Here is a 22,683-nt window from a genome sequence, read left to right on the forward strand (position 1 = left end):
TGTAATATGTAATGTACTTGTGTTTTTGTAAGTAAAGATCAATAAAGGACAGTAGTAACAGGCAGTCTAAACACATTGCTAAACACAAAAAGGGGGAAACTACAAGACAAATGTAATCAGACCACATACTAAACCTAGTTGGCACATTCCTTTGACCATTCTTGGGATTGAATGTGCAGCTCAAGTTAAAGGCATAGTTCACCCAAAAATGAAATTCTGTCTTGATTTACCCCCCCCTTTAAATTGTTCCAGACCTGTATACATATCTTTGTTTGGTTCATTTGGAAGAGTGTTAGCAGCTGTGATTTATTTGACTACTGTGCATTATTGACTACCATATAAATAATTATTGTATAATCTATTTATTTTCTGTTGAATCCAAAATAAAATATTTTGAAGAATTTAGGAAAACAAACCGTTCTGTGGCACATTTGACCACCCTAATGATTGTCAAAGTTGCCTCAGAAATCTCAGCTGCTTACATTCTTCCAAATATCTTTCTTTGTGTTCAACAAAGTTGGAACAACTTAAGGTTGAGTAAATGAAATATTTTCATTTTTGGGTTAACTATGCCTTTAAGAGCGTTTCTTCTGCACAATGTTATTTTTTTATTTATATAGTGTTGGGCAAGTCTGGATCTGTCAAGACCTTTAGCTTTCATTCTGGCCATTTCTTTGGTTACCTGAGGTTCAGCCTGCTCCTCAGGGATCTCATACGGTGACCTCCTCACTGTCTGTTATGGGCAAATGTGCAGAAAGATAATTCTTTGATGAATATTAGCACTATTCGATTTTTAAAACTATAAATATTTCGCACTTTTTTAGATGATATTTCATAATGTTGAGTTTTAAATCAAATCAGCAGTTTGCTGAAACAAACAAAAAAACATTTAACCCACTGATAGATTCCATTTTACAGTCTTTTATAATGTGTTTACAAATGGGAATTGACAAGGGATAGATTATTCAATATTTTATATGACATTTGAGTTGGGCTATTTAGTTGCAGTTTAGAAACGCCAGATTTGTTGCGTGTAAAAAAAGATAGACATTAGAAAAGTTGCTTCCTGAGATTCAGATTTTGATTAATCGTGTCCGACCGTCGTGTGTTCATAGCGACCCCGCCCTCGTTTTATTAGGCTATAGGCTATGTATTAAAAATACATTAAGTAGCCTGCATTAAAGAAGTGAATCAAAGTAGTTTATTTAATAGAAATAATAAATAGAATACTCCCATATTTACTATTTAAGACTGAAATATAATTTAATAACAGCGGTACATAGTTTAATATTAATCTGTCGTTGGAGAGGTTTAATCTCGTCTGTTTATTCCACGTCAGAAATGATTTAAGAGGCAGCGCGGGCCACGCCCACTTACGCTAACCGCACGTGTACAGTTTATATGAGATAAACTATCAGCAGAATATTTGTGAACCACGTCATGTAAAATGTTTGATATGTTCACAAAAGACGCAATAAGTAAAATTAAATGGATGCACTCTTATATATGTGTCGAATCTTTAAATAATAAGCCTACATGTCATGCAGAATATAATAAAGTCTTTATTGCAGTTGATTAAGTTCTGTTTTATTTTTTCATTGCGTTTTAAAATAAGTAGCCTACCATATTTCTTTCTTTACATTGAGTTGTTTTATATTTTACGTATAAATTATATCCTACAAAAGTACATATGAAGAGTTAATTTCCAAAAAATCTTTGAAATGTTTTTCAAAAATCCTTTTTTATCATGTTGTCGTGTTTTTGTTGTGTTGTTATGTTTTTTGAGTTATTATGGCTTAAATCAAAACAAACCATCTGCAGTTTGTTTGATGTTAATTGGAATGCACAATAAAACAACTTTTGTTATCCAGACTTTTTTTAAGTCTCTCTTTTTGGAAATAAACTCATCATATATATATAATATATATACAGTATCAATGATTCTACAAAGATTCTTACTCAATTGTTAAACAATTAAACTTTTTTTAATGCTAAAAATATGCATTTCTTATTTTTCTCTGATTTCCCTTCAATTTTTAAAGAATACTTTTTGTCTACTATCTTGTGTATCCCCAGTGTATGTTGAAGGACTTGAAGGACTGTGTCTGCCCAGCAACAGTGTGGATAAGGGGACATCCAATGCCCTTGTATTCCATCCGCTTGCAAATGAAGGTAAACCAAAATGCTGTTGCACAAAGCACACTCAAGACATTTTGTCTATCTGTCCACAACAAAGCAGAACCTGTAGCTTTTCTGTGGCTCTATGCAACGCAAGGTTGTGGGTTCGATCGCAGGGGATTGCAAGTACCTATGTAAAATGTATAGGATAAAGCAATGTAAATCGCTTGCGTCTGCCAAATGCCTAAATGTATGTATGTAATGTAATGTAATGTCACTGATGCTTTTCCGAGGCAGAGCATGGTGTTATATTGAACTCTCTTTTACGTTCTTTTAAATGATCTTTAAATCTACATTTTAATGGAGATTAATCGTGGCATAGCTCTTGTCATACACATGATTAAACCCCCTGTTCTACAAGTGCTGTTTTCCACTGCAGGCCTTCTCCAGAAATGTAATAAAAGTTAGATCTCTAACGCCCTCTACCGATGTACTACCGTTGCTAATAAGCTGTGTGCTTTATAGCTGAAGGCAGGGTGATCAAAGGTCTCCAGGGTGAGTTCAGGCTTGGGGTAGAATTTCAAATATTTACTGGAGATGGTTCAGAGGTGAGCAGACAGTCAAGTCAAAGCCCAAATCATAGAATGCTCTTTAAAGTCAAGTCACATGAGGCACAAATTATAATATATAACCCTTGGGTTTAAGGTTATTGCTTGAAAAATGCACACACTAAAGGTCACAGTACATTGATAGGTGACCTTTTTGCCAGTGTACTTAAAGCCAGGATGGAGCTGATGTTATATAGTCTAAAATGTCATCTTACAATTTTCAGACTTAAAAAAAGTATTTATGCCCTTAAATGTAATGTAATGTATGGGCACAAACATAGATTTTGTTTTCTGATGCTGAGTGCTTACTGATAACTGCCTATATAACCAGCAGGTGTCGTCGTTTATTCAACTGTTTTTCTAACCAGTTGAGTCATCGGTGGCTCTTGTAAGCGTCTACTCTTGTGTACGTGCATGTAATGCCTCTGCTTTAGGGCACAGGAGAGCGTGTATATTTATATGAGCGTTCATAGAAAGGCAAATGTTTAGATTGTGTGGATTTGGGTTCACTGTGAACCCCCAACACTGGGGGATTTAGGGGTTTGCAGATGGTTGCCAATCCCACACATTTAAAAGTGTCTTAAACTTATTGTACACACGGTCCCAGACATGCTGATGTACAAATCATGAAATAATCACAGATGCACTTGGGGATGTAAATGGACCACACGAGTTATGATGTGATCTGTGTAGTGCATATATAATTTCCCAAAGGCGTTTTTTCGTATTGTCAAGAATGAGAAAAAAAAATGTTGTGCGTTTACTGGTGGATGGTGGAAAAAAAGAAGGGGAAAACGCTCGACCTCGTAACCAGAAATCACGTAGTGGATGTGGGCGTTAATTTGAGAGAAAACATGATTTGGCTGGATGTAGTTTCAGCACCGTGGTCAGAGCTCGATGAGAACAAAAGGCGGATTAGCGTCCTTGATATCAGGGACCGTCAATCATTTACCTTCAGATGTGTATAACGAACACACGGATAAAGCAGACGCTACCTCTTAACTCTATTTGTGTCGGTATACATTTCAGTTTAGTAAGCCATGTCTGTTTGTTTTTGTCCTAATACATTTTGTCATATTTAAAAATGTAGGAATTGTCAACATTTGAACTGTATTTTAAAGTGTTACGTGATTTAACCTGTAAAAGATATTTTTATCAGCGTTTAACTTGTTATAACATGACCACACATGTATAAATTCAGTAAATTATAGTGGCAGTGAAAGAGACAGCTGTTCACTGACAGCACCCAACGATTTTGCGGCGATGTTTTGTCGGAGGAAAATGCAGACTCTCCCTTTAGTCGAGTGAGCATCACGCTTTCCACACCCCGAGGGAGGATAGGAGATGGACAGGAGGGGGACACCGGCTTTCGACGTCAAAAGCTACGGGTTATACGGAGTGTCAACACCGTGAATACAGGCTACAGCGTTAACGTGTTCGTCTTCACTGCCTGTGCGTTTATACGTAAGTGGAAATGTGTTTTATTTCCATTTGTAGTTGTGTTGATTCACCCGTTCATTCCAGTCAACAGGAGATATTTGAGAGGGCAAGAGAGACAAAAAACGGTTCAAGGGTGACAGATGCACGGATTTAGTTGAATGTTCTGGTGTTTGCTTTCAAGGTATCTGTTTTACGAGAGCTTTGTTTATCTTTGCCTATCCGTATTCTACAACCAGACTGAAAGACGACAAATAAACAAACATCCCCTTGGGATTAACAAAGGAGAGAGAGGTATATTTTGGGCTATACGCACACAGGAAAGCTTGCAAGATTTTTACAAACGTACGGGGTTTATTGATTTAAAGGCGAGAAGTTGCTTGGATAGTTGCATGCATTCGTTCTTGATCATGTATGTGCGTATGTATGTGCAGTTGGTGTCGTGACAAAGAGCCACAATACGCCTGAGCCACCAGTCTGGATTAAACAAAGAAGCAATGGACATATCCATCAATATTTATACGCGTTTCATTTTATCGTCTTCACTTCTGATGTGCTGAAACGACAGGGCTTGTAATACAAGTTTCTTTGTTCTTTTACAAAACGGAATTATAAGAAAATTCCTTTATAGAGACCAAATGGCCACAGTCGTCCTATTATGTGCTGCTTAAAGCTATTGTAAGTTAACTTTGGTCAATTTAGCAAACATTTCACATCAAAATAATGCTGAATATTACTATATTCATGTAGTTTAAAATGCTACGAAAAATGTCCATATAGCCTACATTCATATACGATACGATACTATTGATCTGTTTGGCATTGTATCGTGTTCGTAAATGACTTTCAGCGCTTGCAAATGAATTATCTCGTTTTGTCTCATACTGTTTTGAAATGAATTTAAACCCGCTTAACACGCAGGGTCTGTGCAAACTTTATTTTTGACGATAATGTTGCATTTCATTAATGTTGAAAAAACGTGTAAAATACTTGTGATCAAATGTTCGTCATTCAAAATACGTGTCTATTTGTCATTTATTTGCGCAGTGAATCGGTTTTGTTGCGTTCATTTATTTATGTATAAACGCTATCTGCCTTTATTCTCCTATGATGTTACAAAATGTTTATTGTAGCCTATGTTTCTCATCAAGGATACAAAGCTTACAAAACCGCGATTTACTCGAGCTAATCTGGTACGGCGGTTAGTTTGCGAACGTAAAGGTCATGGGTTCAACCCCGGGGACGCATCCTGACTAAGAACTGTACAGACTAAATGCAGTTATGGACTGTACGTCATTTCGTCTGCCAAAACCAATGCGTGAAACCTCGCAACTAACTCTTCTGTTCATTTCAAATCTATAGTTCCTGAAACTTATCTTAAACTGTTCCCGATTGCATTCGTTTCTCTGTTCTGTACTCAGAGCCGTCACGTTACAAGCTTTTCCAGCGGGACTCGTTTTCATCCCCGCGACTCTCGCTCATCCGCCGAGCCGCTCTCCAGTGCTGAAACACCGGGCGCAGCTGTCGCTCCGTCCCCCGTCCTAATGAAGGAGGCAGACGCCATCAAGCTCTTCATTGGCCAGATCCCACGAAATCTGGAGGAGAAGGACCTGAAGCCCATCTTCGAGCAGTTTGGGAAGATCTATGAGCTTACGGTGATCAAGGACAAGTACACGGGGATGCACAAAGGTAATTAAACGAGATTGACGCGGCTCTATTGAACGGGCAGTCTCAAGGGGAGATGGTAGACTAATGGTGCTAGATGAGTTTTCCTCCCCATATCTTAAGAGAAAAGCGAGTGTCTGTGTTAAGACATCTTGTGCCATCCGGTTCATGATGTCTTCTTTGACACCAGGTCAAACATAATAGATTGTTTTTAATGTATTATACATTGCTAGGGACTAATTTTATTGCACGGTTCATGATATATCGCATCAGTCCTCTTTACGAGATAAACAAATAGGTTCATACAAAAGGCTTAAATTGTGTTGTGTTTTTCCATTTCAGACTTGGGTTAATTCCCATCCTTGTTTTAACACGTTTTTATTCACTTTTCAATTGTTGCATAGTGAACACTTTTTCATAGATTCATATAAACAATCCTCATCGTATGTACTTATTTCTTTAGGTTGTGCATTCCTCACGTACTGTGCGAGAGAGTCAGCCTTGAAGGCCCAGAATGCATTGCACGAGCAGAAGACATTGCCGGGGGTGAGTTGTCACTGTTAATAAAGTGAACGCAGACGATGGCTTTATAATACAAATAGATTCATTTAACCCTTAAAACATTTGCAGTTGTCTATATTTAGGGCTGGCTGTATATAGGCTAAAGCTTTTATCATAAAGGTTTATAACTGGATTAAAAGCCGTGAAGTCATTTCTAAAAATGGAAACAACACATTACATGGTTCAGGAACAGGATCCGTGGAAATCTGTGTTGACTGAACAGACTTTAATTAGGAGTGTAGGAGGGCTCAATCCTTGAAGGCATTCGCCATCATGTCGCTCTCTCTCAAGTCGTTGATTAGCTGTTAGGCCATCTGCCGCGCCAGAGCCGCGACAATGCCGAGAGAGCCAACCTGTAAATGTTTCTTTCTATTCAGATTTGCCAGATTTACAGGATATGAACGATGAATATACATAAACATATAGATCTTAAACAGAACATACGTCCAGGAAACTATACGCGCCGCGCTTCCTTATATAACCATAGGCGATTGTTTTTGATTAGATTGAGATCGAGCAAACCCAGGGGAAGGTTTTCCGCTCAAATTCTATTTAAGCTGGTTTAATTTCCACAAGCGGAAGCAACATGATGCGTGAGAGAGAAATGTCGTAAAAGCACAGACGTGATGTTGACCAAGCGGCCAATCAGACGAGGGAATCGAAGCTTCTGGTGCAGCTGAACAGACTCTGCCAGACGCGGGCTAATGAAGGGAGATATGGCTTTATGACTCCACGTGTCACATGTTGAAGGCCGATTGACTCGTATTATAACCGGCGAAATTAAATAAAAGAGTGATTTGAAGTAAACGGTCTAACGTGGACTGCCTCAGTGTTTTAGATTTAGTTTTTTTCCTTATGGTGAGCGACGTCATGCGCATGTGTGTAACTCCAGAGCAAATCCCGTTATTAGCATGACAGTAGTCTGACCTTTGCGACCTCTCCAGGCGCAGATCAGCGGGCTCCCCCAGCTTTAAATCCTCCTTCTCTATCCCTCCATCCTTCCATTCGTCCACCCCCCTCACCTAAGCCCGGTGAGACGGTGGTCAGACCCCCCCTCGAGGTACAACACGAAGCACATTATTAAGAACAACAGCCCCCCTCGTCTAAAGAGAAATCTCTCTTCCTCTTTCTCTGCATCTCTCTTTCTTTACACACAGACAGCCCAGCTGTACGGCATTATTACCAGCTCATGGCACCTGCCATTCAGAGCAGGCCCCACCCCCAGCATGTCAATCATAGCGAAAAGCTCTGGCAACGCTGCGTGATGTTTGGAGAGCATGCGCGGGTGAGATAGGAATTGTACACGGGATGGGGGAGAGAGACTGATAAGATAAGAGAGAAATTGGTTTTAAAACCTTCGTTCTCACATGGTTTCTTTTGCTTTTGTTCACCCTGCACCATAATCTGATTTCGTTTTTGAAACTTCACATTGTTCTTTATATTTGGCGTGTCTATATAAGAGAAATGGAAACTAGCTTTGAAAGAGGGCAGAAAACGGTGCTTCTGAAACTTAGGGGCAAAGTGATTAATTCAATGCATAACTATAAATCATTTTTTTTTAAATCAGAATTGTAAAAACAAAACTTCGTTTTCTCTTTTGCAAGAAACCGATTTGAGTCTGAAATGCCATAATAATCACATGCTCGCCGTCCTGTGCATTAGTTTGTACATGACGTAAAAGAGTTTCTAATTTCGCCAACATTGAAATCATTAAATAAAAGAGGTAAAGGAAGAGAGGAGGGGCTGAGCAGATGGCATGGTTAGAGTGGCACCTGGCCTTATGTTTAATTTCAGGTGAGAGGGACGCAGTGATTGTGAGAATGGAGTCGCGGGGTCCTCTTTCTACTTGACCGTCCCATCTTCTCCTCCCCCTTTTTATCTCTCCTATCTCTCGCTCTCTGCCTAGCGTTGCCATCCCAACATGTTTGCATAGCTCTGTTTATCACACTGGCGTAACAAAGCATCAAGCATCGGCCAAGACACTTCAGTCGAGCTCTTGAAGCCGGCGCGTTATTCACGTACACGCTCTCGGCCTCTCAGATTGCATCCGTCAGTAATTCGCTCATTGATCACATCTTAGGTTTATTCCTTATGCTCTCATTCAAGTTTAAAACAAAACAGCGACGAATATATACGAAAATTGGGAGAATATATAACTCAGCTGGATGGCACACGACTTTAATTAAGATGAATATCAGGCGTGTTTTATTTCAAGCCTTGTTTTTTTTGGTTGGTGAATGTCTTTTATTTGCTGTTTCACGAATAGCTTGACTTACTCTTGCCTCTGCGCAGGATTCGTGACAAGAAAGTTCTATGACGTTAAACAAAATGGAAAGACTAGCTGGCTTTTATTTATAACTTTTATTGTTATTTACTTTTTGCTGCATCACCACCCATTCTCTCGAACCATTCCCATTGGTTATTAATAGCTAAACTTCTGTAAATTGAGTTAGTTCTTTGCATAAGGTGTCTGTTAAGTGTACGTTTTAATGTTCTTCTTTCTTTTATAGTAATTAACTTTTTAATATCATTATTTTGAATTGAAGCTTTATTATCTTGAACTGCTCCCTTTGGTTAATAATAGCGAAACTTTAGTACATTCAGTTAGTTCTTTGCATAAGCTCTCTCTGAAGTGTGTGCGTGCACATTTTTGCGTTATCGTGTTTGGGACAAGTTGTGCGTCTGAACCCATGTGTTAAAAGAGCGTCTGTTGTGCCTTTGTTGTGGGGGAGGGGAGGGCAGGTGTTATTACTCAGAGATGGGGGTGGATTGTGTGAACGTCTGGATGTTTGTTTGTGGTTTTGTGTTATGTGCTCATTTTTTTTGGAGAAGTTCATTAAGCGTAACCAGGTTTAGATACGGTACGATTTTTGTTGAGTACATGCTTTTTACTGATACATTTTATTGCCAACTTATGTTAGTTGTTGCTAGTACACTTCACTTAAAGGCATACTCCATCTAAAAATGAAAATTCTGTCATCATTTACTCACAGTTGTTCCAAATCTGTATACATTTCTTGGTTCGGATGAATACGGAGAAAGATATTGGGAAAAATGTTAGCAACTGAGATTTCTGGGACATCATTGACTACCATAGTTGGAAAAGATGTCGTATATATTTTGATTCTGTTGAAAACAAAATTAGATATTTTTTAAGAATTTACTGTTCTTGGCACCTTTTTTTCTTTTACGGAAGTCAATGAAGTCCCTATATGTCAGTTGTTAACATTTTTCCAAATATCATTCTTTTTGTTCAAGACAACAAAGACATTTATACAAATTTGGGGGGGGAGGTAATTCATGGCATCATTTTCATGTTTGGGTTGAGTATCACTAATAGATGTGCATTAAGCATAAATCTGTAAAAAGTTTGCTTAGTGCTGCATTGATTCTCAAACTCGTTTTACTGCACTTGGTCAGTCGTGACAAGAGACACGAGCCAATCATATCGGTCTAACCCAATCAGACGCTTTAAAAGCATAATTGAGTATGTGTGCCTGTTTTCCTTCCAAACGCGCTGGATGAAGTATATTTGACTTAGTGTCAGTGTCTATACTCACATCCAGACAGGATGAGACCATTGTTCGAATGAATTGAAGGGTTACGGGGTTCGAGAGCCCAAAAGAGAGACAGAGGTGAAAGTAGGTCTAATTAAAGAGAAATTGGATGGATATGTGAAAAGGGGGGGCGGGGGGTAAATTGGGGGAAGGGGGAAATGAAAGAAAATTTGACATAATGAGCCGCGGGTGGCGGTGCGGGGGGGAGGGGGTCGCGCGGACGTCCACGAGCTTAAAGACAGACATCTGCTTGCGATTGTGTGGCCTTTGATGAGGCTCCGTGAGAGCAGAACTTAATCTGACACACATCTATCCGGCATCCGCGGTGGATTTTTTCACACCATTGAGAAATAAAATGAAGTTTTTGGTGTTTGTGAGGATATTTGTACTTATCACGACTCCTGTGAAATTCAGATTTTTCACTCGTTGTCCGTTTGTGCCGGTGTTCAGGCAGAATACAAAGACGAACGTTAGTAATGATGAAGTCACGAAGAGCAAAACATCGTAGACCTTTTCTCTACATTGGTTGGTTTTGTCTGGAACAAATCACAAATCTCAAGAGCTTGTTTGCCAGAGGTAATCTGTCTTCTTTCTGAATGTGTCCCGGATCGATACGGTTGCGCAGGAAAAACCCATAAACGCTCTAAATGATGAATATAGCATTTGCAGATTTCCTGATGAGCAATAAGGACTTATCGAATTTTAAATTTACTGTGTCCTGAAGTTTTTTTTAAACATAAATATTGTATAGACTCCCTGCTGTTTCTTTCATTCTGTCTTTACTCTTTACATTGACAGTTTCAAGTCTTTGCGAGATGTGTAACTATTTATGGTCCAGTGACTTGCACTTTAAAACAGGCCAATTGATTATAGTTATTGATTATTTCATTCATGAGGATTTCGGTCTTTCAGGTCAGGATGGTGTTGTGTTGTTTAATGGTGGATGATGTGGTATTTCAGGGTGGCAGCATATCAATTATCCATTTAAAGAACATTTTGTCATTATCATGCATGCGGTTTCTGTGGCCATTTATTAGTTGATATACAAAATATTTTGTAACTTTTAAAAAAATGTATTTGTTACACAACTGGAGTATGGAGATAAGCTGGAAGATGGAAATATATTGAAAATATTGAAAATATTCATAACTCTATATTAACGTAAAGACAAATCTTTATGCCACATAAAAAAAGTTAAAGAGAGAGTTCACCCAAAACTGTAAATGCTTTCATCATTTACTTACCCTCATGTCATTGCAAACCTGTGTCTTAAATAATAATCAACAACATTGGCCCCCATTGACTTTCATTGTATGGACACACTTTCATTTCTCTAAATATCTTCTTTTGTGCTCTGCAGAAGACAGAAAGTAATACAGGCTTTGTTGGCAATTTTTGGGTGAACCGTCCCTTTAATACCCATGTTGTTTGCCTACTAACCTTCTTATCCAACTAAATGTGTTTGCGTTGGCCGCACCTCTGGAGATTGTTTTTGCGTGTCGATTTTGGAGTGCTGTTTAGTTTTAACTCTGTGCTTGTTACAAAATGGCAGAATGATAGACTGAAGGGAAAAAGCGAGATTGGAAAGAAAGAGAGTGGAATATATTGGGGGTGGGGTGGCGCGCAGGTTGATTACGGTCGCAGGTTCTGTTGCCAGGAGACGGCTGGGACGAGGGATGCTGGGTTGCTAGGAAACCGGCTCAATGCAACGGCCGGCGTTGCATGATGGGTACAGAGGCAAGATTGAGAATAGTCTTTGTGTGGATACACACCTACTTAAACATCTGCCGCCGCACGCACGTTGACAAGTCACGAGAGATCTGCTTGAGGACAAATCACACGCACAGTCATTCTTTCCATTCACAGCAAAAACAAAACAGCACATCACGTTGACGTGAATTGTGGTCAGATTTTTGAGCTCTTATCAGTCATAGCATTTATTAATACTTTGATGTGATTATACTTATTGTTCATGTGAGATGTTATCTGCGTGTCAATGGAAACATTTTGATTTGTTTTTAGTTGTGTTCAAGGCACTTTATAAAGGGGTTGATGCAGAGTAAATGTCAGCTGATTGAATAATCTAGAGATTTAATATCCCATAATCCCACTGAAATCCATGGCCTCAGATCAAGGGAGAGATTAAGTGTGTGTGCTCATCGTGGAAGTAGATGTGCTGTTGTGATTTCGAGCGGGCGGTGGTCAGATGTGATCTTATGATGGAGGGTGGAAAGATATTGTATTAACTCAGCATTTCAATCATTTCTCTTGTGTTTGATGGTAGATTTTCTGATGTACTTGCTGGCTGAAAGATAGGTTGAACTAGGGTTAAATTAAGGTTGAGTAAATCTATTTTTGTGTTAACGAAAAATGTCTTTTTATAAATAAATTTGTTTTTTCAATCACTGTTCCACCAACGCGTTTCCGCAAATTTCTGCATGTGTGAGGCTATTGAAACAATTAGAATTATTTTTTTAATATAATGTTTTTATAGTAGCTTTAATAAATGTCTATTAAGATTTTAATAGAAGAAAAACAGCACCTTTGTAGAAAGATCTGTGTGCTTTTATGTGGTTTCTAAAGAGTCTGGGATAGTCTGACCGTTCGATTTTCATTGACGGGCTCTATTTGTGGAAGCCAACAGGTTTCTTTCGCCTAGAGTGAGGATGAATTTTCGCTGCCTGTTGCTTTGGCAACCATAGCAGCTACACCATCCTCGCACTAACCACAGTATCTGTCCATCTCTCACTCTCTCTTCACTTTTCATATTCTATCTGTTTCTCCTTTGCTTTCCTCCTGGCTTCGTCTCTCGTTTCCTTCTCCCATCACCACCTTCCCCTCCCATCGTCGTCCAGGGCAACCTTGTTTACCTGCTGGGTAGCTCGTCTCACCGTTGTCATGGTGACGAGGGTTGGTTACCGTGCCGATCTGAAGTGGAAGTGCCACGACTCGCTCTCTCTCTTATTCTTTCTCGTCCCTTTGTACCCGTCCTTACCCTTTCTTTTTGTTCTCCGCCGGTATCTCTAATTTTCCTTCCTGTAATCCTTGAAGCTCCGTGACTCATCACAGTGCAGGAAAGATGTGAATAAAGCTGCTCACAGACACAGAGTTTGTCACACCTTGTAGTGGATTTGTAGCATGTGCTGCCCAGTTTAATAAAACAGGCTTTTTAGGTTATATGATAATGTTTATATTTAAAAAGGAGTATTTTTGGGGAGTGTCAAATGCGAGTTGCCATTGTGAAAGTGAAATGAAAATGGCACCCTTGTTAAAAGCAAATGTTTTTTTGCTACAGGAGAACCTTCCTATGTTCTGTGATTATTCTTTTGTTCTCCGTGTCATTCAGACCCGTAAACTTTATTCAGAAGCACCTGCCCTCAATACCAAAAGAACACATTGTCAAAAATGTTTGTTTACCCTCCGCCTCCGTGTTTTCCTCAAGATAAAGATAGCAATTTGAGAAAATCTGATTTAAGTGCTGCAAAACATGCTCATGTACAGCTGAGATGAGATAAGTCGTGACCAGAGGGACTGAAACCAGGAAAGCAGAGGAACCGATGCAGAACAGACGTAATAGTGGGTGTAGTAGATCTAAGCATCACCAAAACAATCAATGACACCTGCTTCATTAGTCATCCTGATAAATGCCCTTGTGTTTTCATCCTCCGTCAGTCATGTTATATATTTTTGACGTGCGATGAAAGAGTGAAAAGTCATTATGTATGGTGTATATGGCTCTGTGTGAGTGTGGGATCAATACAGACCCCAGATGAGCGATCGTGCCTGGTTGGTGGAAACCAAGCGATCTGGATTGGGCCGAAATGTCACCTGCTGCATAATTAACGCCTTTATGTTGATTTTGCCAATTTGGCTCACGGCTTCTCTCTGTGCATCTCATCCACTCCTTTAAGTATTGCTTATGAATTACAATACGAACAGATTTTTTGTTATATTAAAATAAAACGGTTCATTTATGTCTGGTTCAAGAATGTTTGTACTACGAAGAAAGTATAGTAATCAAGATTTTGGATCTATTGTAGTGTATCCAAAATACTATCAAAACATTTGCATTCATCTTTTCCTCAGCTATATTTGGAACTATATTTGGTTTATTTCTATTTTTGACTTCCTCTCTCTGTTATATCATCCGTCCCTCCCCCAGCGCCTGTTTATTTCCCTTCTGTTTCAGAGAATCTCACCATTTTAATCTGCCGTGCATCTGTAATCCAGATTAGCGGGCGAGCTCGTTTAATCCCATCACTTCACCAATCCCGTGTGGGCGTGCGCTTTTCCTGGAACCCGAGAGAGAGCGAGGCGGGATTAGGTGCGAGAGAGAGATGGAGAGAGATAGAGAGAGAAAGAGAGAGAGCACAAAAGTGATTCTTGATGAGAGATAAAAGTGGGCGAGGGAGGGAAAGTGAGAGATGGCGATTTGGCCTGAAATGGAGTTACAAAGGGTACACGGAGAGAACAGAGCAAGCAGATAAAGGGAGGTAAATGGAACAGGAGGAGGGCCAGTGTGCACTTTTTTTCTATCAAAAACAAGAGGCAATTTCCACAATAGAGGTCCGAAAGACTCTTCCTTTGTCAACAAATGAAATGAGGTCCTTAACCTTATTGAGCGGATTCGCTGACGTCAACTACAGTCATACTCGGATATTATATGAGAATATTTCTTCAATTTAATTTTTCAAGGGTATTTACATTTCTGCAACCTTCATTTGGTTTAGTTGACAAAATATTTGTGGAATTTTCTAGCAACAATCGGCTAAAAGGCAAGATTTAAATGACAGTAAAAAATACACACATTTAGATTAATGTTGGGACCAAAACTAATTTGGGACCAAATGTTGTCGTTTTGAAGCATTTGGACTTTTCTTATAAATGGGCAACCGTCCGTAAATATTGGGCACAAACATTTACAGTATTCATGGAAAATGCTAAAAATATTCAGGCAGATGGGGATGAGAAGTACATCACGCACATACATCCAAACACACACAGGAAATGAGAGATCTGGATTGTGTTTGATCATGTGATATGCTCTGTGTTTCAGATGAACCGCCCCATTCAAGTGAAGCCAGCGGACAGTGAGGGCCGAGGAGGTACTACATGTAAACTGCTAGACACACAAACCAAAGCATAACATAGACTTCTATTGATATTATATATAGTTAGTTTTAAATGACAGTAAGATAATGTTATGAACATCATTGTGTTTTTCAAATGTGAAAATATTTACAATACAAGGAAAATGTCCTGTATCTCCTCACTTTTGAGAAGAACGACAAGATCAATAACACACAACATTATACGAATTTTATATAACTGCTGATATCGGTACACTTTCATAAAAAGATTTTGAATGTGTTTAAACTTTCCAGCATCTTCAATGTTCTTTAGTATTTGATCGGAGTTTATATCTAATTTTGATAAAGATTTGAATAGCTAATAAACAGAAAACTGTGTAGAAGGAGAAGAGGCTGATTTTATCATCTTGAATTGGATGAAAATGCAAAGACAGGCCTACATGGTGTAAAATATGGGGCAAATAGTTATTCATCTGAAACATAGAACTAGAGCTATTGTTTTGGTCAGCGAGTGACAGTCCTCTAGGTCCCTCTAGTGACTAGAAATGTAATTGCAAGAAAATGACTCACTACTAACACGCTATTGTGAAGTGACAGAAATTGTCTTCATTGAATTGAAAGATCCCATTTTAGATATATAATCTCACACCCACCTTGCAATTCTTGTGTACTTATTATCCTTCTCTTTGTATGTAGACAGGAAGCTGTTTGTGGGCATGTTGGGGAAGCAGCTGTCAGACACTGATGTCAGAAAGATGTTCGAACCTTTCGGGAGTATAGAGGAGTGCACGGTGCTCAGAGGGCCTGACGGAGCAAGCAAAGGTGCCCAGCGTTATGGCAGTTCAGTCTTTTGGCACACTTGCCGTTCATTCGTGCATGTGTATGTGGCTAATAAATGATGGTCCGTTCGGCACAGGCTGTGATTTGTGAAGTGATGGATGTGTGTGCTCAGGGTAATTATGTATGAGCGCGAGTGGAACAGATGCACCTGCTGCAGTGAATCATTAACAGCTTCTCTTTACCCTCCTATATGTCCACATGCTTGTAGGTCATGGGAACTGGTGTGCCCATTTATACCAATTTAATTGGACGTTTAAATACTGTACCATTTATGCATTGCACGGATCGGCGCCAGTGGACTGTGCCCGGCATGTTGTGCAGCAGGACATCAGGCGACCCGAGTTCAGGTCCCAGCTCGTGGTCCTTTCCTTGCTCCTGTGCCCCTCTCTCTCATCCCATAATTTCTTGACTCACTCTCGACTGTCCTATCAATGTAAAGTAAATAAATATGTAGATATCCGTTGCACAGGCTTTGTCTAACCACGTGTTGTGTGTTGCAGGTTGTGCGTTTGTAAAATATCAGAGTAACGCAGAGGCTCAGTCGGCTATTAGCGCGCTACACGGCAGCCGCACTCTTCCGGTAAGTGCGTTTCTTTCTTCCTTGGATACACATTCAAGATTCCTCCCACCTACACACCTACAATAACATAACAATACAGCATTGTTCAGCATGATGATACTTACTGAAAGAATGCAGCGTCTTTGTGCTTTGTTTTACCCACAACAGTCCCTGTTATTCAAACCAGATGTTTTCATTATAAAACTTTGAGGATTGTCTTGATTCCTCCAGGGTGCTTCTTCTAGTCTGGTGGTCAAGTTTGCTGATACAGAGAAGGAGAGAGGAGTCAGGCGTATGCAGCAGGTGGCCTCCCAGCTGGGTGTCATCAGTCCCATGAGTCTACACCTGGGTGCCTACAACGCTTACACGCAGGCAGTGAGCAATAACACCACAAAAACATACACACACGCACAATGGGAGCTAGCTTAGGAATTGTTTTGTGTTCATGTAGCTTAGCTTGTAAAATGGGGTGTCAGACAGGGGATAATAGTGGAACTGAGGAACGGGAGGGCCCTACAGATATATTGACAATCCATAATATTAACATAACAACATTACACTCTTACAATAATTGGCAAGACTCAACATAAAAAAATGAAACAATAGCGAATAAAGCAGTCTTCAGGGGTGTGGTGTTGTAAGGGGCCCCGGTCACAAAAGCGAGGGGAGGGGCCCCTTACAACTTATTTTGCTATTGTTCCATTTTTTTAATGAAATTTGGTGGTATGACCCTGATTGGGGTCACACATTCTAATAAAATGCATAGCTTGAGCTAAAAAGTCTGAATTTGGATTGAAGCTACAACAGGAGATTGTATTAAAGGAAGGTCAAACTGAAATAACTTTGACCTGATACCACCAGTACAACCTCAGCAGCACAGAATAAATCTAGTTCAACTGTGTAAAATGGATAATTTATTTTTGGGTCAACAATCCCTTTAACTTTTATGTGATGGTTGTACAAAACTCAAAGATTTCATTTGACACTTTTTCTTTTTTTTTAGCTTGTCCAGCAGCAGGCATTGGTGGCTCAGTCGGCATATCTGTCTCCCTTGGGGACAGTAGGGCTGCAGATGCAGCAATTGGCTGCTCTCAATCCCAGCAGCATCATAGCCACGCCCATCGCCTCACTCACACCGTCCTCAGGTGAATAAAAGTCTGCCATATACCAGCATATTTCAGATTTTTCATTTCTTTCTATTTGTTCATGATTTACGTTTCTGTTGTAGGTACAAGCACTCCGCCAACTCTCACTGCCACGCCTGTGTCTGGTCTTCCTCCTCCCATCACGATTAACAGTTACACCCCGGTCCCCACAATGGCCAACGGCCAGTCTGCCACTGAAACCCTCTACACCAATGGTCTCCATCCATATCAGGGTGAGAAACCTTTTTTAGGAATCAAAATGGTTTCGGCACAGTAAAGCACACTTTTCACTGTCTGCTCCGAGTGCTTTTTCATCATTATATTTGTTTTGTTCATTTTTGCTTTTTAGCTCAGAGCCCTGCGTTGGATCCTCTTCAGCAGGCGTATACAGGAATGCAACACTACACGGGTGAGAAATCCTGCAACATTTGAAAAAAGTGAACTCCAAAGAATTGAGAAGCGCATAACACCCTGTTGCTTAAATGAGTTTGGTGCCATGTAAATTCTGAGAAGGGTTGCATTGGTTTAAGATTAGATGTTTTATTGGCACACGCAAGTTGTTATTGCAGCTAGATCACCGTGACCAGTGTAACCACACAGGGTGACCTGCCAGAATCACCACTAATGTGCCCAAAATCCAGCTTATGCGAATAGTTTTAACTGCCCATTTATGCTGGTTACAAAAACCTTATTGAAAGGGATGGTTCACACAAAAGAAAGACTTCATTCATCATTGATTCACCCACATGTCCAAACTTGTATTTGACTCTTTTTTTCCGTGGAACATATAAGAAGATATTTTGAAAAATGTCTCTGTGCTTTTGTATTCATACAATGGAAGTCAATGGGGGTCAGTCAGCGTTGTTTGGTAACTAATGTTATTTTATGCCAACAAGAAATGCCATGGATGACACAAGGGTGAATAAATGATAAAATAATCTGTTTTTAAGAGGCCACAATTCATTTTGTAATTTACAAAGATTTATTGCCAAAAAATGCTGTAAATGAATACTTTGTAATAATCTCATGTTCAACTTCATAACTCCGCCCACAGCTACATATCCCGCGGCTTACGGATTGATCGGTCAGCCGTTTCCTCATCAGCCCACCTTGGTTGCCCAGCAACCCCAGCAGCCACAGCAGTTGCAACAACGAGAAGGTAATGATTTCATTTCAACAGCATCCTGTTTTGCGTTCCTCGTCTATTATTGGATTTCTTCGTATTCATTGTTCTGCAGATCACACGTTTGTGGGGTGGTGGGAGGGGGGTCGTTGTGGTTGTGTTTGATTCCAAGCGAGTTTGTGTTACTGCGTATGCTTTTTCGTGCATACGGGTGAGCTTGTGTACGATGCACCCATTCAAAGACTCCAAACACTTTTTGCAAGCATTGCTGTCTCATACTTTGCATTTCCTCCCTGGGTTTTGTCGCCTCGCCCTTTGAATATCTCACTCTTGTTCCTGTGGTTTCTCTCCTCCAGGTCCCGAAGGCTGCAATATCTTTATTTATCATCTGCCTCAAGAGTTCACAGACTCAGAGATGCTCCAGATGTTTTTGCCCTTCGGTAACGTCATCTCAGCAAAGGTGTTTGTTGACCGTGCCACAAACCAGAGCAAATGCTTCGGTAGGTATAGCAAAGGAAAGAGAAAAGGACTTTTTTCTTAATGACGTAGACCGCTTAACGTCCTACATACGGGATGAACAAATTATCTCGTTCACCGGTCACCTCCGTTTTGCAGGTTTCGTAAGCTTCGACAACCCGGCGAGCGCCCAGGCGGCCATCCAGGCCATGAACGGCTTTCAGATCGGCATGAAGAGGCTTAAAGTTCAGCTCAAGAGGCCTAAAGATGCTAACCGTCCATATTGAGGAAGAACAGGTGAGAGAAACCAGCGGGTGTCTATGAACCAAAAAGGGAACATAACAAGTGCCTCTGTGTACAATCTCTTTCTCATTTAATACTGAATTGCTAACCTGTGGTCAGATCTAATGTTTCCTGTTTTAACTAGTCCATTTAAAATGTTACCGCTGACCTAATAATGAAAGAATTGATGTTAACCTCGTGAGCATGAGATCTTTAATAATAAACGTAGTGTAAGCAAGACTCATTAATTTTTACTTTCGCTTATTGTTTTTGTGCTGTGTCATTGTTCCACTCTCCTGAAACCCCAAACAATCAAACAAACAAACACAAGCTCATCCACACCCCAAGGCTGCCCCGTCCAATCATAGCTGGTGTGGAGACAGCGTCGCTATGGCTACGGTGGCCTAGCAACCAATAAAGCTCCCCCTTCCTCCCACAGCGTTGGTTTGTAAGTTGATTGGCCTGTGTTGGTTGCTGTGGCGATATTCCTGCCTGTGATGGTTGCCATTAGCAGTTTTATTTTTTGGCCCTTTGTCATGTATCCTCCATGCTGAGAGTGCATGGCGGGTTACCGTGGTGACTATGGACTGTGTTTGGTGCGTTGTGACTCTCTCTTTTTGTTTTCTTTTTATAAATACTGATCAATAACTCACTGTAATTCACTGTAATGCACCTATTAGTAAATCAAACCTATTGAACTGCAATTCACAAGCTAAATGTGCTACTTTTGGGTGGATTTTGTTTTTGATCAGTCTCCTGTGTGTTTTGTTTGATCATGATCTCTATTTCTTACCAAAACACTCCCATATGTAGTCTGGTGGTGTTCTAGATATTGTGTCTGTGGGGTGGTGGGGGGGTCCGTGTGGTTGTATTTGATTCAAAGCGAGTTTGTGTTAGTGGGTATGCTGTTTCGTGCATACGAGTGAGCTTGTGTACGTGCTTGCGTGAATGACCCGAATGTCTGAGAACGTGCGCGCGAGAGAGAGAGACGACTAGGGAATTTTCATTCATTTTATCTCTCAAACCTCTTTGCCGGGGTTTGAGGTCGCAGTTTGTGATTGTTATGGTGATATAAGTGAAGCATTGTGCCGACCAAAGAACAGCATTCCTCTGTAGGAATTCTGGGTTTTGCATTTAGGAAATCCTACAGTTAGACTTTTCACGCAAAAACATATCAATGGTTCGAACAAGACGCAGTGAGGATTTTTCTCCAAAAGGAAAATTACAATACAGCCCAGAATTCCTATAGTGCATGTTGGAAATTTGTTTGCCTGCCAGAAATGTTTCCCTACTTTGAACAATCACTAACACACAAACACACACTTGCATAAAAATCTTTTCACTGACTCACAATATAGGGTGCATGGAAGTATAGAATGTAAACATTAAAGGGGCAGTTCACCCAAAAACAAAAGATGTTCATCATTTATTTATCCTCTTGACATTTGGAAACGTGTTATGCAAAACACAAAAGAAGGTATTCTGAAGAATGTTGGTAACCAAAAACCGCTGGTCCCCGTTGACTTCTATTGTATGGACACAAAACCAATTCAACTTAAAGGGGACCAACGGTTTTAGCTTACCAACATTCTTCAGAATATCATCTTTTGTGTTCTGCAGGAGAAAGTATGTCATACAGGTTTGAAGTGACAAGAGGGTGGGAAGTAAATGATGACAGAATTTTCATTTTGGGGTAAACTGTCCCTCTAAAATGACAATGTTAACCATCCTAAACACAAAATAGTTCACTGTTTACTTTGTGATATAAGTAGGAATGTCTTTTGATCTATGTAACGTTGTCCTAACTGTACTTGTCTTTTTCTTTCTCTCTCACAGGCAAGAAAGGAGATGTGAAATCGAGTCACTTCACTGCAAATTATGGGACCAACAACTTTCGCAAAACTGCAGTATAAAAAATCCTTCCAAGATTATTTAAATAAAAAAATATACATTTAACAGAGACAGACTTATCGCACAAGGTGCAGGCTAAATATATGAAGATACTACCTTAACAGTATACGATATAGGACCAATAATTTTCTCGCGCAAGTTGTATGTTCTGCACATCCGGCCGGTAAACGCTAGTTAAAGTGCTAGCGACGCAACTCCGCTCGCTCTACTGCTTCACACACTATTGTGCCGTGTGCTTGTGGGTCGTGACCTTTCTGCCCTGAGCCCACACATCAACGCCCTGCACACACAAAGGGGACCAACCAACACAAATATGTCAGAACTACACAACTTTTGTTTCTGGGTAAAAAAGGATGTGCGCTAACTATAGACTATTAAAGTCTCTTTTGCAGCAATCTAAAATGTGTACATAGAATTTCAAGGGGACCATGTGTAGACATATCGTAACGGTTGGGTGGGTGGGAGTGGGTCAATGTAATCGAGGCAAAGAATCATGGGTATGTTAGGTAGAGACGACATGTCCTTTGGGAATTGTGAAGAAACTGCTCTTGGTCTCAAATGTGAGTCCAGTTATACATAGTTCATCTTTAATACGTATGGAAATGAAAGATTGAGGATACAGGATGATGGGCCTATATTGCAAATCTCCCTAAAATAAGTTAATATAGTTTATCACGGAAAGGATGTAGTTAGACTTTTATTATTTTTAGGTTTTTTAGTTTTTCTTTCTTTTCTTTTTTAATTGTGGATACAGTTAAAGTTGAAACATAAAAAATGTATTTCATTGTAAATATCATGCTTTTAAAATGAAGGTCAAGATTTAAACATTTGGGATATTATTAATTATTATTATTATTATTATTTAGGGAAAATCATTTCTATTTTGTTTATTTATTTATCAATTTCTTGGAGGGCATTTTTTAAATTATTTATGAAGATAGAGGATCACTGGCTCATGTGCCGATGAATCCATGTATTTTTAGACATTTTATTTACAGAATTACCATTAATGAACAATCATTCTATTTATTTTCTTCAATCGTTGTTTCACAACCTGTCAATTAAAAAAAATTTGAATAAAATTTTAAACAATACTTTGTGTCTTTGTGAGATTATTAGATAAAGATTTCATCGAATTCTGTTGAACAATGTTTAGAATAAAATGAATATTTGTCACAAAAGAAATGCATATTTTCTCACATTATTCTCAACAATATCCAATGATATCGGGCTTGTACAATCTATTGTAATATATCCTACGTCATAAATTAAATATAAATATGGGATGCATCATTTTTCATAAAATGTTTTCATTTATTAATTATGGTACT

At 39.5% G+C, this 22,683-nt stretch overlaps 1 protein-coding gene across 3 annotated transcripts in view; it reads left to right on the forward strand.

The window, feature by feature from the left end:
* Positions 1–22,446, forward strand: part of celf3a (cugbp, Elav-like family member 3a) — a 24,536-nt gene extending 2,090 nt beyond the window's left edge. The window contains exons 2-16 of one of the 3 annotated variants that reach the window (XR_008906003.1): positions 2,077–2,172; positions 5,585–5,852; positions 6,292–6,374; positions 15,003–15,051; positions 15,733–15,858; positions 16,377–16,456; positions 16,667–16,810; positions 17,439–17,580; positions 17,664–17,813; positions 17,930–17,989; positions 18,635–18,739; positions 19,060–19,203; positions 19,319–19,456; positions 19,773–19,889; positions 21,278–22,446. Coding sequence is in view for 2 of the 3 variants with exons in the window: in XM_056742112.1 (XP_056598090.1) it covers positions 2,080–2,172; positions 5,585–5,852; positions 6,292–6,374; positions 15,003–15,051; positions 15,733–15,858; positions 16,377–16,456; positions 16,667–16,810; positions 17,439–17,580; positions 17,664–17,813; positions 17,930–17,989; positions 18,635–18,739; positions 19,060–19,203; positions 19,319–19,446 (1,572 nt within the window). In the remaining variant the exon portion in view is untranslated. Of the gene's footprint in view, positions 1–2,076; positions 2,173–3,927; positions 4,191–5,584; positions 5,853–6,291; positions 6,375–15,002; positions 15,052–15,732; positions 15,859–16,376; positions 16,457–16,666; positions 16,811–17,438; positions 17,581–17,663; positions 17,814–17,929; positions 17,990–18,634; positions 18,740–19,059; positions 19,204–19,318; positions 19,457–19,772; positions 19,890–21,277 lie in introns of all 3 variants that reach the window. The other 2 variants (XM_056742113.1, XM_056742112.1) reach the window with 2 other exon arrangements.
* The last annotated feature ends 237 nt before the right edge of the window (positions 22,447–22,683 follow it).

This window comes from Triplophysa dalaica, chromosome 25 (genome assembly GCF_015846415.1).
Source record: "Triplophysa dalaica isolate WHDGS20190420 chromosome 25, ASM1584641v1, whole genome shotgun sequence".
NCBI lineage: Eukaryota > Metazoa > Chordata > Actinopteri > Cypriniformes > Nemacheilidae > Triplophysa > Triplophysa dalaica.